The sequence below is a fragment of the Scaptodrosophila lebanonensis genome, unplaced genomic scaffold, assembly GCF_003285725.1.
Source record: "Scaptodrosophila lebanonensis strain 11010-0011.00,11010-0021.00 unplaced genomic scaffold, SlebRS2 tig00000001-arrow-pilon, whole genome shotgun sequence".
Classification (NCBI taxonomy): Eukaryota; Metazoa; Arthropoda; class Insecta; order Diptera; family Drosophilidae; genus Scaptodrosophila; species Scaptodrosophila lebanonensis.
This window is the reverse complement of record NW_022060529.1, coordinates 26630463-26645258: the sequence shown is the minus strand read 5'-3', so window position 1 is coordinate 26645258 and position 14796 is coordinate 26630463. Positions and strand designations below refer to the sequence as shown.

The window sequence follows — 14796 nt, the reverse complement described above, 5'->3', positions numbered from 1 at the left end:
ATTCATTTTCCCTTCACATGAGAAATATGCAGTTAGAAATTAAAAAAAATAGAGCTTTATCTTTTATGGCGTCTTGCCTCATCTGAATATTATTGCAATGCTGCTGCTGATAAGCGAGCGATCAATGTCGATCGGCTATTGCCACATTTTGCAGTTGCCACACAGTAGGTACTTGTTGAGTTATTACAACAAAAGGTGTAACATTTGTACGAGGAAGCAGTCGCGCAGGTCATTTTGCACAATCGGCCTGTGCAGTCATCGATTTGTGATTTCTGATTTGTGCAACGATTTGACTGATAAGAGACAGCAGCGACAGGCGACAATAAACCGTTATCGTGCAAATGCGCTGCACAAGGAACAAACGAGGCGTATGAGCAATGCAAATAATGCGCACCTTTGAAAATAAAGGCGAGCGCACCTAATGGCTGCCGCTTGACCCAAATACTTGCACCAAGCAGTGGGGAAGAGAGCGAGTTCGAGAGAGAGAGAGAGAGAGAGAGAGAGAGAGAGAGAGAGAGAGATAGAGAGATGGAGAGAAAGGGAGAGTGTGATGCCGCGTTTTCACTTTAACAAATCGACGCATTTAAATAAACAAAACTACGGACCGTGCTAATTTTTATGAATTTCATAACATTTTAATTTTAATAAGACGCAGTAGCAGGCAACAGAAACCAAGTGCTACAAAAACAATAACTGCCATCACAACAACAACAACAACTACACATATTACGTGAAAGCTTTGGGCCATCAAGTCACGCATGCGCGCCAAAAGCAAAGCAAAACCAAAACTTAAAATGCAGCGCAAGCTTTAGAAGCAGCCCAACACATAAACCAAAAGCACTTCCTGAGCATGAGAGGGGGTGGTGGGGGAGGACGAAGTGCGGCATCTCATGCGTGTGCGTTTCGGTATTATGCGGGCGCGGTTCTCAGCTGCAGTTGCTGGGCGCGCTCCGTGCTTTGCGGCTCCCAACGAAAATGAAAGCGACGCACCGAAGCCGGCGTCGACGTCGACGTTGAAGACGAAATTAAAGCAGCGACATCGTCGTCATTATTGTTGAACAAAATTTATTCATTGGCGCTCTTTGTACTACGTATATGTTTGGGTGCGTGTGTTGCCGTTGTTGGTTGTTTGCATGTCGCCCCGGCACAGACAAATGCATGAGCATCGTGACGTCATAAGCGTTGTTATTAGCTGTTGTCGATTGTGGGAAGGCAAAGTGCTGTGGCTTTATTAAACAATTCAATTGACTTATTGGCATGAAGTTTAAATTTTAATTGTATTTCCTGTGGACAAGTGGGGATTGGATTGTATGCCATTCTCAAACTTTACTGTCGATCCTGGGGCAAGCCACCTCGTTCTTATTCTTACTTAAGCGCTCTTGTGTTTTCTGGTCTTGTGTATAGGCATGACTCGCAAAAAGTACCGCCCGCTACATGAACTGCAGGAAGTTGAGTCCTTAAGGAGTCTTCTAGTATCTCTAATCTGATACTATTGATTATAGAACGCCCCAGTTGTCACAAATACTTCAGGTCTCCAGATCATGTTCATAAAGCAGGTATGCGTTCAAAGTTCATGGGAAGGACTACACTACCAATAAGACATGATGCTTTCTAGTCCAGTCCATCTTGTCCAATTCGATCTATTTAAAATCACGTGGAATTCTGTATTTTATTGAATGACATCCATATTTATTAAAATAATTCTATGAAATTAATATTTCATTTTTAAAGCCTTTCTACCTAAAATCCAACTTATTTTAAACTAAGTTTGGCAAGTTAATGGAAGCCGAAAGATTTCTTAGATATCGCATTCGCATACATGTACATACTTGTATATGTATGTATACATGCAAGTATGTAGGAACATATGTACATATGCGCCTTTGTATATATTTTCTGTTGGCAGTACGAATGGTAACGAACAAATCTGTCGATTTTTCGACATAGCCATTTGGCTTTACGAACGGCAAACAAGAAACTTGCATGCTAAGTGCCTTGCATTGTCGTTGTTCGCTTGTTATTGCTGTTGTTACTCCCATTGTTGTTTGTGCTGCGATTGTTGTTGCTCGTGTTTTGCTTTGCTGTTGATTTTGGCGTTCCTTCGTTGAGAGTAAAAGTGATTGGGAAAAACTTTTGCTTTCAAGCGGCTGCCGAACGCATTAAATTGTAAGTTCTCTCTGCGCGCACTCTCTCGCTGTTGCTCTCTTTGGGCCATTCCACCATCCACAGGTAGTTGATGTAAAAGCAGCGCTGCCAGCGTAGTCGGCAAAACTAAACAAACACAGCCAACAAGACGGCGACGACAACAACAGCAACAACAATTTTGGGCTTTTATGGTGCGGCTATTACCGCTCCACATGAGTATGCCTGCCTGTGAGTGTGCGTGTGTCTGTGTGTGCGGTTGTCGGTTACATGCGCTCGCTCTGCGTCTCTTATGCGCGCGTGGCTCACTTTTTGGCGACGGCGGCGTCGACGTCGGCTTCAACGCTGGTGTGAACTGCGACTCATTTTCTTTGCGCTGCGCCAAAGACTTTTTCACTTTGGCCCGTTCGCATTTTGTCACAGTTACAATTAACCAATTGTAAGGAACGGACGTGCAGCGCGCAAGAAAAAGTAAATAGCTAGAAATAAGAAAAAGCTCTCTTGCCTCTCGTCTCTCTTCGCAATCGTCGTCGGCAGCGTATAACGGTTCTTCAGGAGCTCGCTTCTAATCCGTCGCGTGGTAGTCATCGTTGTCATATCTGCAGCACAAGCACAAGCAGAGGCAGCGCAGCGGCAGCGGCTGAGGCAGCGGCGTCGTCGCCGTCTTGTAAATGAAAGAAATATATAAAATCTGTTGCATCATTGGTGAAACACTTCAGTCGTTCAAATCGCGCGCGTTGAGCAAAGTCGCGTCAGAGTCGCGGGCAGAAGCAGCACGATAACAAGCTAAAACAACAACAACAATGCGCAGTTGCAGTTTAAGAAATTTAAACGCAACTGCAGAGATTTTAAAAAAGAGTGCATAATTTTGAAATGAACACAAAGTTAACAAACAACTGACCAAGTGCATGAAGTGTAAAAAATCAAATCGGAAATTAATGAGAATTTCGTGAAAAGGACCTGCGTTATAAACCAAAGAAAAGACCAGTTACCTCAATCATAAGTGTGCAAGTGCAATGCTCTAGAGTGACCCTATCCAAGAAAAACGAGCCACAAAAGAGCACCCCAGTTCGTTACCTCCCAAAAAAATTCACAAAAGCATCAAAATTTTACCCTCATTCGCACAATTAAAAATGCTCAACATGGAATCGCCCCAGATGTACGACGCCGTGCAGACGCTGGCGCAGCTTGATCTGAAGAAGCAGCCGACGCCCCAGCAGGCGACCATTGGTCAGATCACCCTGACGGCGATGTCCAGTGCGCAGCAGCAGCAGCAGCACCAACAGCAGCAGCAGCAGCAGCCCGGAACGGATGCCAACAACAATGCGCAGGACACGGCGCTGCTCGTCAAGCAGCACGCGATGCATCAGATGCAGCATGCGGCCGCCGCCCTCAACAACAACAACAACGTGTCGGCGTTGAATGCTAACAACCTGCTGCAGAAGCAGCAGCAGATGCTGCAGCAGTACAGCACCCAGACAGATCTCGATGAGCTAACCACTCAAGAGATCACACTGGACCTACAGCACCTCATCGACGATCAGTTCCGGGATCCCGAAACCCTCGGCATCTTCAGCGACATGGTGACTAGTCCAGGAGGACTGTCCGCCACTCTGCCTCCCAACGGCATGGTCAGCCAAGTGGCCGCCAAGGTACTGCAGCAGCAGACGCTGGCAGCGCGGAGTCAGCAGAATGGCTATGGACGCGGCACCCTCGCGTACATGCCCCAAGCTGTCCACTCGAACGCCACCTACAACAATTCAAGCGACGAGAACAGCTCCGTGGGCTCTGACTCCAGCACCATCAAAGAGGAACCCATCGATCCAGAATACCGCCGGCATCTGCAGGAGACCAGTCAGGCAACCAATGCTGTCGCCGCCGCGGCCTTCATGAGCAACGGCAACGGCCTCTACAATGCCTACCAGAGCAACGGAATGTCGAACGGCAACAACAACAGCGGCAACAACAGCAACAACTCTATGAACGGCGGTGGCCAAGTCAATGGCAATTCGAATGGCAACAGCAATCAGTTCACCCAGCTGACCACAGCCAATGTACTGGCCCACCACAATCTGCCCCATCTGGCGGCCCAATCCGCAGCCCACAATCTGCTCAAGCACCACAGCAAGCTGCAGCAGCAGCAGCGCAAGCACAGCGTCAAGCATGTGGACAAGGGCACCGAGGAGTACCGGAGGCGTAGGGAGCGCAACAACATTGCGGTGCGCAAGAGTCGCGAGAAGGCCAAGGTGCGCTCCCGGGAGGTTGAGGAGCGAGTCAAGTCCTTGCTGAAGGAGAAGGACACTCTGCTGCGTCAACTTCAGGAGATGACCAACGAGTTGCAGCTTCACAAGCAGATCTACATGCAGCTCATGAACCACACAAATCCCGAAGTGAGTCGCGTCTGCCGCAGTTTCCTCAACACCAACGAGCATGCGCTGTAGCCGATTCGGGAGCGCTGTCATAGCCAGGCGTAGCCAAACGGGGCCACCCACCGCTCCGAATGTGCGAGTGAGTGTGAGTCTGAGAGAATGAGTGTGTGTGTGTGTGTGTGTGAGTGTGCATGAGTAGCTATGTGTATAAGTGTGAGTGGGAATGGGGGAGCGGGTGGCCCCGCTGCTGTCTTCAGTATCAAAGATTCAAATGCTGTGTGGGTAGTTCGTAAGATCATGTTTCTCTTCTGGCCGCGTCGCTCGCTCTATCATCGAATCGCAGGCATTCCTCATCCACCCCATCCTTGTACATTTATTCTCTGTTTCTTGTTATCACTTCTTACCATTTTTTGTACTTAATTTTTAGTAGTTGTAATATATATACATACATACATACATACATATACATACTATATATGCATATACCCGTATCTACATCTATCTATATTGTACGCTATTCACTACATGCATAAGTTAAGCCAAAGAAAATGTTGTAAAATTATTATAAAAAACTATCGAGATATTTATGAACGCACAGTACGTGTATGAGGAAAGCAAGAAAGAAAACATAAAATACATTGCAAGACAAATCAAATAAAAACAATAACACGAACAACAGCAACAGCAACATCAACACTTCTTACATGTATAGTATAGCACATACACGTACACACACTTGTCCCGTGTGTGTGTGTGATTCAAAAATTGTATAAAGTATTTTCTAAACTGCGTATTGTGTTTTGTCGCTTTGCCCCGCTTTATCTGCCCGCAACCAAACAGACAACAAAACCGTTTTTATATACTATTAGCGAATTTTATTTATAAGTTTGTTATGGCAATGACATAAGCAACAACCAATTTTTATTAAGCATTAATTAGCCGCTGCTTACACGCACACAAAACTACAATAAAAAAATAACAAAAAAAAAACATGTCACTTAGCAAATTGTATGGGAATGCAAAAAAATGATATGATAATTGTAAAAATGGTTTGCATACGTAGTTAAAACAATAATAAATAAATGAATGCTATTAATTTGTAAGGCCAACGCAATGTTCTCATTTTAATTTATACACTGAAAACAAAACAAAAAAAACTGTAAAATCATCTAAATTAATGAAATAAATAAAATTTAAAACAAATCAAGTGCTTACTGGCTTTTCATACTGGCTAAAATCAAAATACATGCTCGTAAATAAATAGCTAAACTAATTTAAAATTTGTTTCAGGCGGACGACAATTATCCTTTTTTAATGTTAAGTAGAAATTATGTATTTAAATTTCAAAAACGTGGTGTTTCGAGAATCAGAGAATTGTCCAATCCGATCTCGATTCTTTCTACTCTTTATGCTTACAATCAGCATTGATTGTATTTTAATTTGTTTACATTTGTCTTTTCGGGGAATCTCCACTCGAGCACAACAATGTTACTTCGAGTTTGATGAACAGTTGATTAAATAATGGATGCGACGAAACATAATTTTTAAAATATATTAGGTAGCAACTCCTGCAATCCACTCGCTTTTAAATTAAATTTAATATTTCTTTATGTAACAGTCTTTTCATGTGCCTTCTGTTTTCGTCCTGTAGTGTACTAAGTGTAGTAGAATATTTGGATGTTAATCAGGCGAAACGGTATATCTAGAGTAAATCATTTAATACATACATACAGTGGAAACATACGTTTATGTGCAGTTTCAACAGCATCATTTACATCAGAATCGTATCTGCACGTGTAAGTGTGCGATACAGGATTAATTCAAAGTATTTGTCTTACGAAAATAGGTATTTGTATACAAAATAGTTAAAACATACTACTTACATATACATATACGAGTATTGACTAAATTAAAAGTGACATTAAAAGTCCATTAAAAATTAAAAACATATAAAAATTCTTTGTATTATTTGGTGTGCTCCATTGTGCTCCATTATCATACGCAACCTGTGTGGCAAAAATGAAATGCTGTTTTGAATGGTGCCGAACCAATTTGTGCTATACTCATACTGCTTTGATAAAGGTAATATTGTAGGAGAAAACATTCTCTTGGGGATTAAGGTTCGGCTTATACGCCGGCCACTGCAATGATGGTAGGTTGCTTGACCGGAAAAACTTCCAACATGGAATGTCCAACATTCACCATGACATTTCTCAGAAATTTGACATTGTCCAACAGTTCTATAGTACTTATGAGTTTATTTATGTACATACTTGTGTATTGCTTATATTGCTCGCTACAGAGCACATCTCGGAAATGCCTTGAAAGCTAAAGGTAGTCCATAGCATGTGTTGTAGCAGGTCTGTCTGGGTTGGTCAAGTAATAGTATCCCTCCAACATTAATGGAGTTTCAAAATTTCAAAACATTTATCATCTCTAAAAATTACGTCCTTAATTCAATGTCGTGATCCATTATTTGCTGCACACGTTACGTAGGGACAGCAAGCCCTACTTCCGCTTTTATTGTCATGCAGCTCATGCAATTATTAGTTGCTAACTGGCGGATATGGCATCTAGCCGACATGGCCTTTCGTGGTAATTCTTACTATAAAATAAATTTGGTATATTCTCCATTTTCTTTATCCTTATACAAAAAATTACTTAGCTCTTTACTATTATTGCACTTGAATAAAAATCAAAAGTATTTTGCACATACTACTTATATGAAATTCTCAACTTACATCGCTTATATAGATTAATGGAACTACTAATAAAGTGGATGAAAGAATGTGTTACATACAAAATTCAGAAAATGCATCAACGAAAAAAAAACAAGTGAAAAAGCTAAAGTCGGACATGTCTATATAAACTAGTCTTGTCATGCTGTTCAAGAATCTACAAGTATATACTTTGTGGGTTCTGCCATGCCATCTCCTACATTTTGCAGAAATCTACTAAACTGGGTACAGAGTACAATGAGTAGCAACCTCATCCATCACATCCATCCCACCTTTCTAGTTATGTGATGCCCATAGATCCTTCAATAAAGTCTTAAATTGTAGTTCATTTAGATAAGGAGCAAAACATGTTCATACAAAAATAGATTCACTTTAACAATTATATTATGTTTTTGATTAAATATTATTCTAAATATTAGACTTATTATCCTGTTCATCCTCGTACAAGGAGCAAAGGGCTGTAGAAATTATTGCTCCGTTAAACATTAAGATAGTAGCTGTAGTAAATAAATAAATAAATTGAATAGAGACGGAGCTGAGCTTGAATTTAAAAAACAATTGCAAATAGCTAAGATTTTATTATTGTATCGGAATTGAAAATAGAACTATTCAATAAGGTCGATAATATTATAATATCATTTAATTGCTCGACCCATCCGGCCTGAAACAACAAAGTTCGCAGCCAACCAATCAGATGCTACCTACAAGTAGAAATTATAGTGCGACAATAGGCCATGCGAAGAGCAGAGACAGAGGTAGAGGCAGAGATAGAGGCAGAGGTAGAGGCTAAGCTCTGCCAAAAATTCTAGAGAAATGTGCGCCATATTTAGGCGGCAACCTCAAAGAGGTTGTTGTGCCGAATGGGGCTGAGACAGGCCGATGTATGGGCTGCCAGTTGCAGGGCGACAGGCGCGACACTCACGACACTCGCACGACAGCACGGGCCTGTCCGAAGCTGCGACTGCGGCACGTGTGGCCCCCCAGAGACAATTGCAAGGCGGCCGCGGCCGCGGCCGCGCTGACATTATTTGACAGTAAGACCAACAAAATGAAAAGCGAATTTATATACGACAAACACATGAAATAAATGCAACTACAAAAAAGACAAATTAACACGCTGAGGCAGAGAAAGCATGCAACAGACTAGGCGAGGCGATACAGGAAGAGGCACAGAAGAGTGGCAAGGGCGGCAAATGCAGTGAGGCCCGGACGTAAACGCGAATGCGGCCCCGGACAGATAATCACTTAACACTGCTTGTGCTCTGGCTGAGCCATTTGGGAAACTTGAGGCTGCTGCCTAAACTGCAGAGGCTGCTGTGGCCCATTTGGCCGCCAACTTTCTTTCGGAGCTGCGTGCGTCCAATTTGTCTAGCTGCAAATGAGGCGCTTAGTGCAGCAGAGCTCGGTTCAAAGAAAAAAAAAACAATACATAAAAGGGCTGGCCTGCATTTGTGAGCCCTTTGATTGATGACAGCCAATTGCGCTGCGGCCGAATGTAGTGGAAAGTGAAATTGTAGTGGGCGTCCGAGTCTGCCCCGGCAACGACCACGGAAGCCGCTTGTGGCCTGCCACACATCTCGGAGCGCTTGACTTTGATAAGGGTGCACAGTGCGATTCTAAGCGGCTTAAAGTTGCGCGGTGAAAGTTACTCTCGTCTATCTGTCTGTCTGTCTGAGTGTCCGTCTGCCTCCCTGTCTGCCTGCCTCTCTGCCTGCCTATCTGCTTGTCTGTCTGATTGGCCAGATATTACGGGCACCAAAGCGCACATTTATGCCAAAAATTGCCGCATAATTACTGCCAAACTAAGCGCCAAGTGCCAAGCAACGACAGGCCTATACGTTCTCTCGGTACCTCAGGGCGGATGAGTTATTAGCGCCAAGTGATAAATTTGCCGCAAGCGATGCATACATTCTGCGGCAGATGCTGATGTTGCTGCCTCGATGCGCCTAAGAATGTTTTTAATTGCTGTGAGCAGCCACAAGACTCTCGACATACGAACAAATTCAATTTAATTTGCCCGCCTGATGACCAAATGCAGTAGGACTAAATCGGGATCAGACTTAATATAGATAAATTAAAAATAATAATCTTATTATTTGTACTATTTTATGGAGAGCACATAGGCTTCAAATACTTACCACTACTAGAAATGCAACCCAATTTCTTATCCTGCTAATCCATTTTCAAACGAATTAAATTCGACTCGGTTTCAGGATTACTGGCCAACTCTTTGCGACTTTATTGATGTGGAATATATATTTCTTAGTGATCCTATAGGTCACATATGAGTTACATTTAGAGTACATTTAGAAAATTTCGGAAAGTTCAAATTAAATTTGCGTAGCTATAACTAACTTGCACGGTTTAAAATGAAAAATTTATCTATCGCCCTAATGTTTATTATGAGAATATCAGTTACAGGCCGAGTCTCATCTTGTTGTCTCTGGATTATTGTAAGTAGCTAGTCACTAAAATGATAGTTACATAAGTCTGCGGTCAAAAGGTAGAATATCATTCACTCTACGCTCTCATTCATTGCCATTTAGCACTCATGCAGGTCTATAAGCTTTGAGGTTTCAGCCTCAGCATCCATAAACCCCATACTTGACTGTCCATAATGCATCAATTTTTCACACTTCGGTACCAATTTCCAGATTGTTTGTTACACATTTTATCGCTGCTGCTGCTGCTGCTGCAGTTGGTATTGTTGTTGTTGCTGTTGTTGTTGCTATTGTATTTCATTTTGTTGCTTTCGACACAGCTTCAAAAAAGCATAACGGAAAAAGTGGGTTACTTCATTTTTATTTTCTTGCCTATCTACCATTTTTCTACCTACAAGCCAGTCAGCCAACTTTACATCCATCTATCTATCTATCTTTTTTAGCACAGATTGAGTAATAGTTTGTTGTTGTAGTTGTTGCTGTTTGGTTTATATTTAAAACCAAGCTGCGAGCAGTCAGTCGGCTTGGCAACGGATCGTGTGGCCAACTGCTGTGGCGTTATTTTTTTCTTCTCTCAGTAGTCGTTATTTTTTTTCCTCAACCGCAGTTTCACTTTCTATGCCGCTGACTTTTGGTATCTGGTAGACAAAAATAACAACAACAGCAACAACAACAATGGGGCCGCTAAGCATCCAACAACAATAGCAACAATAACAGCAATAACAACAACAATAGCCCAAGACGTTCGCGCGCGCTCTATTCACCTCTTTTTCCACAAATGCTTTTCTTTTTGAAACCTCTCGGCGCCGTCTCCGTACGAAGCTACGTTCATGTTTATGTCTATGGGTAAGAGTGTGTGTGCGTGTGTGTGAGACTGTATGGGTGTTATGTAATCGCCACTTTATTGTTGTTGTCTTTAAAGATGCCTTTTCTTTTGACTGCCACTGATGACCAAGTTAAGATATTATGTTCGTTATGTTGCGCTTATTAACGTGGCCTACAAAATTGTTTAGCGTTCGCTTGCTGTTATTGTTGCATTTAAACTGTTTTCCCGTTATAAATCAAGCGTCACTGCAACATGGCGACACATTTCGAACAAACAAATCAGACAACTGCCTCACTAACTGACTGACCAACTGCCCCACTGACTAAAAAACTGATCCACAGCCCACCGACTTACGCAACTTTTGGCATCCGAGGCAATCCCTTCAATACTCGATCGGCTCACTCAGGCATCACAATGTTTAATACCAACATACATAAATCCGTGTACATCAGCAATAGAAACAACAACAGCACTAACAATAACACTACCAATTCACCAGATTAAGTATGGTAACTAAAAGCAGCAGCAACAACAACTGCACACAATTAAAAGCAGCTAAAAAGGCATATCAGGTCGCTACACATTCACATGCGCACACGACTACGAGTATACTATATTTGTAGAGAGTGTTGGTTCGGAAATTATAACTTTAACAGAATCTACTGTTGCCGAAATCAGACTTGTTCTGATATAAGGACATCAAATTGCATCAAATGGCTGAGCAGTGTGAACAATCCACCACATAATAGTACTGCTGCGGACGGTTTCGAAAACCTTAAGCAAAATAAGGTTCAGAACATTCTAGAAATCCAATGTAAATTCAGTTCTACATTAACATTACATTAACAGTGTTTGTTAGATTTCTTCTTAGTAATAATAGTAGTTGTTAAGTATAAAGAAAGTATTAGGTTATAAATGGGTGAATTCTTTTCACTTTTTGGGTCATCTTTCTAGGCTTACGAATAGTCGTTGAGCTATGTCACCACCATTTTGGGGCAATAGCGCCAATATACAAGGTCCATGCATCGGACCAATTGTTCTAGAATTTAGACGATCCTTCTGATAGATAACAAGTGCTTTCTGTCTGACCTACTATTTTATTATTATTTTATTCGTTGGTGGTTTATAGTATAGTTAGCTGCTAAAAATCGCTGAAATAATTGTTAAACAATTTCTCTAAATTTAAGTAAAATATTTAAAAACATGGTCTTTTTATCTTTATTGCAATCTTTTAAAAATCACAAAAACATTTTTTCCAACTCGATAGATCTGGGCATCTACAAAAATTATACTGTTCCCCAGGCCCGCGAATAGGGGTTATCCGCTGTCCAAAATATTACGAAGAACACACACACACGCACACAGAAGCAAACAAACATATACACACATATGTTTATGCACATGAAGAAGAAAACAGAAACTAAAACTAAACCACTCACCCAAAGACCCATTGGCCTACTTTTCTTACAAACAAGAACAACAACAAACAAATAACATATAGAAGAAACACAATAAAAAATGCCAGAAAATAATCTCAACACGAACACGCAGACACAAGCAGACACCACACATTCCCCATATGTGTGTGTGTGTGTGCATGTGTGTGCTTGTGTGTATGTGTGCGCGCGCAACTAATCAACAACTATGCGTGAGTGTTGCTTTTATTGCTGTTGTTGTTGTTGCTGTTGTTGGGCGCAGTCAAAATGTACAATGCACGCCCTTTAAAAGTTCCATAAAGTCGCGCGCCCGCTTCTATTTTCAGCTGCCGCAGACGCTGCCTCTGCGTTGCGATTCGTCGTTGGCGTCGGCGTCGGCGTTGAAAGACGACTGCACAGTCCAGCACTGCCCGACACCAACACCAACACCAATACCACCACCACCATCACCATCACCGCCACCGCCAGCACCACCCGTCTTCCCTGTTCTTTATCAATCTGCGCACGACAGGCAACATCGAAGTCGACTTATCTTAGGGCAAGACCTGCGATGGAACGAGGGGGACTGCCTCCCCTCTCAGACACTTGTTGCAAGCCGCTGGCGTACGCACAAAAATTGACCCAATTTCTGAAACACATACAAGCAAACAAAGCTAAATACGAGCGTGTCGCACTTGATGCCCTAGCCTACGGAATAAAAAACGATCCCTTTAAGAAAACAGCAGCAAAATTGAAATTGTTGTTAATTTTTTCTTTCTTTCGTTGCTACTTCTGCTTTTGTTCTGATACCCTTTACTTAAAAGTATTCTGCATTCATACACATATAAAGGAAGGACCAAAACTACATATTACAGGTCTACTCGTTGAGATCATAGCTGGCATCAGCTGTAATCAGTCTTGGAATCGTTATCACGGTCTTTAGTGAGATCACTAAGGAACTACACCTAATTCTGTATTTACACGATAGATTGGTTCCTAAAAAAAAAAACCGTCTAAAAAAATACATTGATCATGTGGAAAATGAATCCTGCTAAATGGAATAAAGTCGTGTAACCATATATAGCATATATAGCATTTTTCATTGTAAAAAATACCGTGTAAAAACAGAATTATGTGTACATGACAATAAAGTTGATATTAATTTGATGTGCAAATGGCCTTAGTTCTGAAATGTTGAAGCAATTGAAGGAAAATCTGCGATTCAACGATGCGGAATATTTTCATCTAATTAAATTGTTTTTGAATCAATTCTTAAAAGTTTTTTTGACATTTAATTTCAATTTAGTTCGTTTTATTCGAAATGAAACAACGATTTCCGAAAAAGAATCCGTCGTACTTAGACTACTACTTATTTTTATTTTAATCACAGTCCAGGTCCCAATGTTCCTCATAGCAGGTCATGGTTTGAGAGGATGCGATCACTGAAACTGTTAAGGGTATTTTAGCTTCGGGGAAGTCGAAGATATAGTTCTTCTTGCTTCAGTTTTCTTTTTGTGGAGCATTTTTGTTTGCTTGGCGGCATTGTTGAGTTTAATGTTTGCTGTTCAGTGATCGTTGGGCAAGGGGGTGCTGTTTGGGGGCTTGGGGCTGTGGCTGCGTTTGCGTTTGCTGCAGTTCCAGAACAGAATTATTTACTTTTAATTATTGGGCACATGGCAGGAGAAATGTCTGCCGGCAACATCAGCACCACCACCACCACCATCACCAAGAACAACAAAAGCCAAAAATATAGTTGAGTTCTATTCGCTTGACTTTTGGAAAAGTGGGTCATGCAGCAGCAGCAGCAGCGGCGAGGGGCAGAGGCAGCTGTAAAATAGACGGCAATCAAGCTAAAAATTTGTTGTATGTATGTATGTATATGAACCGTGGGGAGGTGTCTATAGTTCTTTGGTTGAGGCATTTCACAGACAGCCAACAAAATTTTATTTGGCATATTGCTAGCAATTTTTATGCCTCTGCATCAAAAGACCGAACACTTGAAGTGCATGGCTAGAGGGCCTGCTCTCCAAAAAATTGGGTCAGCACTTGGCAGTTTTCATGATCATCATTACATCAATACGCAATAGATTACTTCTATTCCCAACTACAAGCGACTCTTAATATCTGCCGGGTATGTCTGTATTTTATATAGCAATAGAAATTACAACAGGGCCACTGGAAGTATATCTTTCTTCATCTTCTCCTCTATATAACCATAAGGAAAATGTCTAAATGCAAATCTACTCAATGTAACCTCAGATTTCATCCCAAAACTTTCTGAACAGGAACGGATCAGCGTACCCAAAATTCATGCTGAGGGCAGAGTTGTGTCCGGCTCTTGAAGTAAGCCCGCTTTACTGATTCAGCTCACATACACCCCATATACATATATATTTTATATAATTTACTCAGAACAAAAGTAGTAAGACATGTCTTGTCATGCTAATCATATACATATGTGTATACTAATAACATGGGAACATATTATGCGTCCTTCCATAAAAAAGGGAGTTTTTAATTTGAGCTCTATTATTGTATCAATAAACGATCAATTTTTAAGCATCACAGATACATTTGGTTTCTTATGCGATTAGTATGAAATTATATGGCTCTAAACCTAATAATAAATCATAAATTGTGTTTCCATTATACTACGTTAACAAGAAAGAGTATAGGCTATAAGAACTTTTCTACTTTATTACATATAAAGTGTTTTAACATTTTATGAGTGAACGGGCAGATTCTAATGGGTAACACAAGCGGAAGATAAATGATATCAAAAACTTTATTAAACTTTAATTACCTTTTCTTTGAATTTATTAAAATATGAATATTTTCTAGTATTAGCCATTTTAGATGTTACAA

At 41.2% G+C, this 14796-nt stretch overlaps 1 protein-coding gene across 1 annotated transcript; it reads left to right on the top strand.

Moving 5' to 3' along the window:
• Positions 1 to 2991: 2991 nt before the first annotated feature.
• On the top strand, positions 2992 to 5508 carry LOC115633930 (CCAAT/enhancer-binding protein). Its single transcript, XM_030531447.1, has one exon. The coding sequence runs from the start codon at positions 3276 to 3278 to the stop codon at positions 4581 to 4583; it is 1308 nt and encodes a 435-aa protein (XP_030387307.1). The 5' UTR covers positions 2992 to 3275; the 3' UTR covers positions 4584 to 5508.
• The last annotated feature ends 9288 nt before the right edge of the window (positions 5509 to 14796 follow it).

Bases quoted from the DNA above. Each gene is read 5' to 3' on its own strand.
- LOC115633930 (XM_030531447.1), top strand. From the start codon at position 3,276: ATGCTCAACATGGAATCGCCCCAGATGTACGACGCCGTGCAGACGCTG.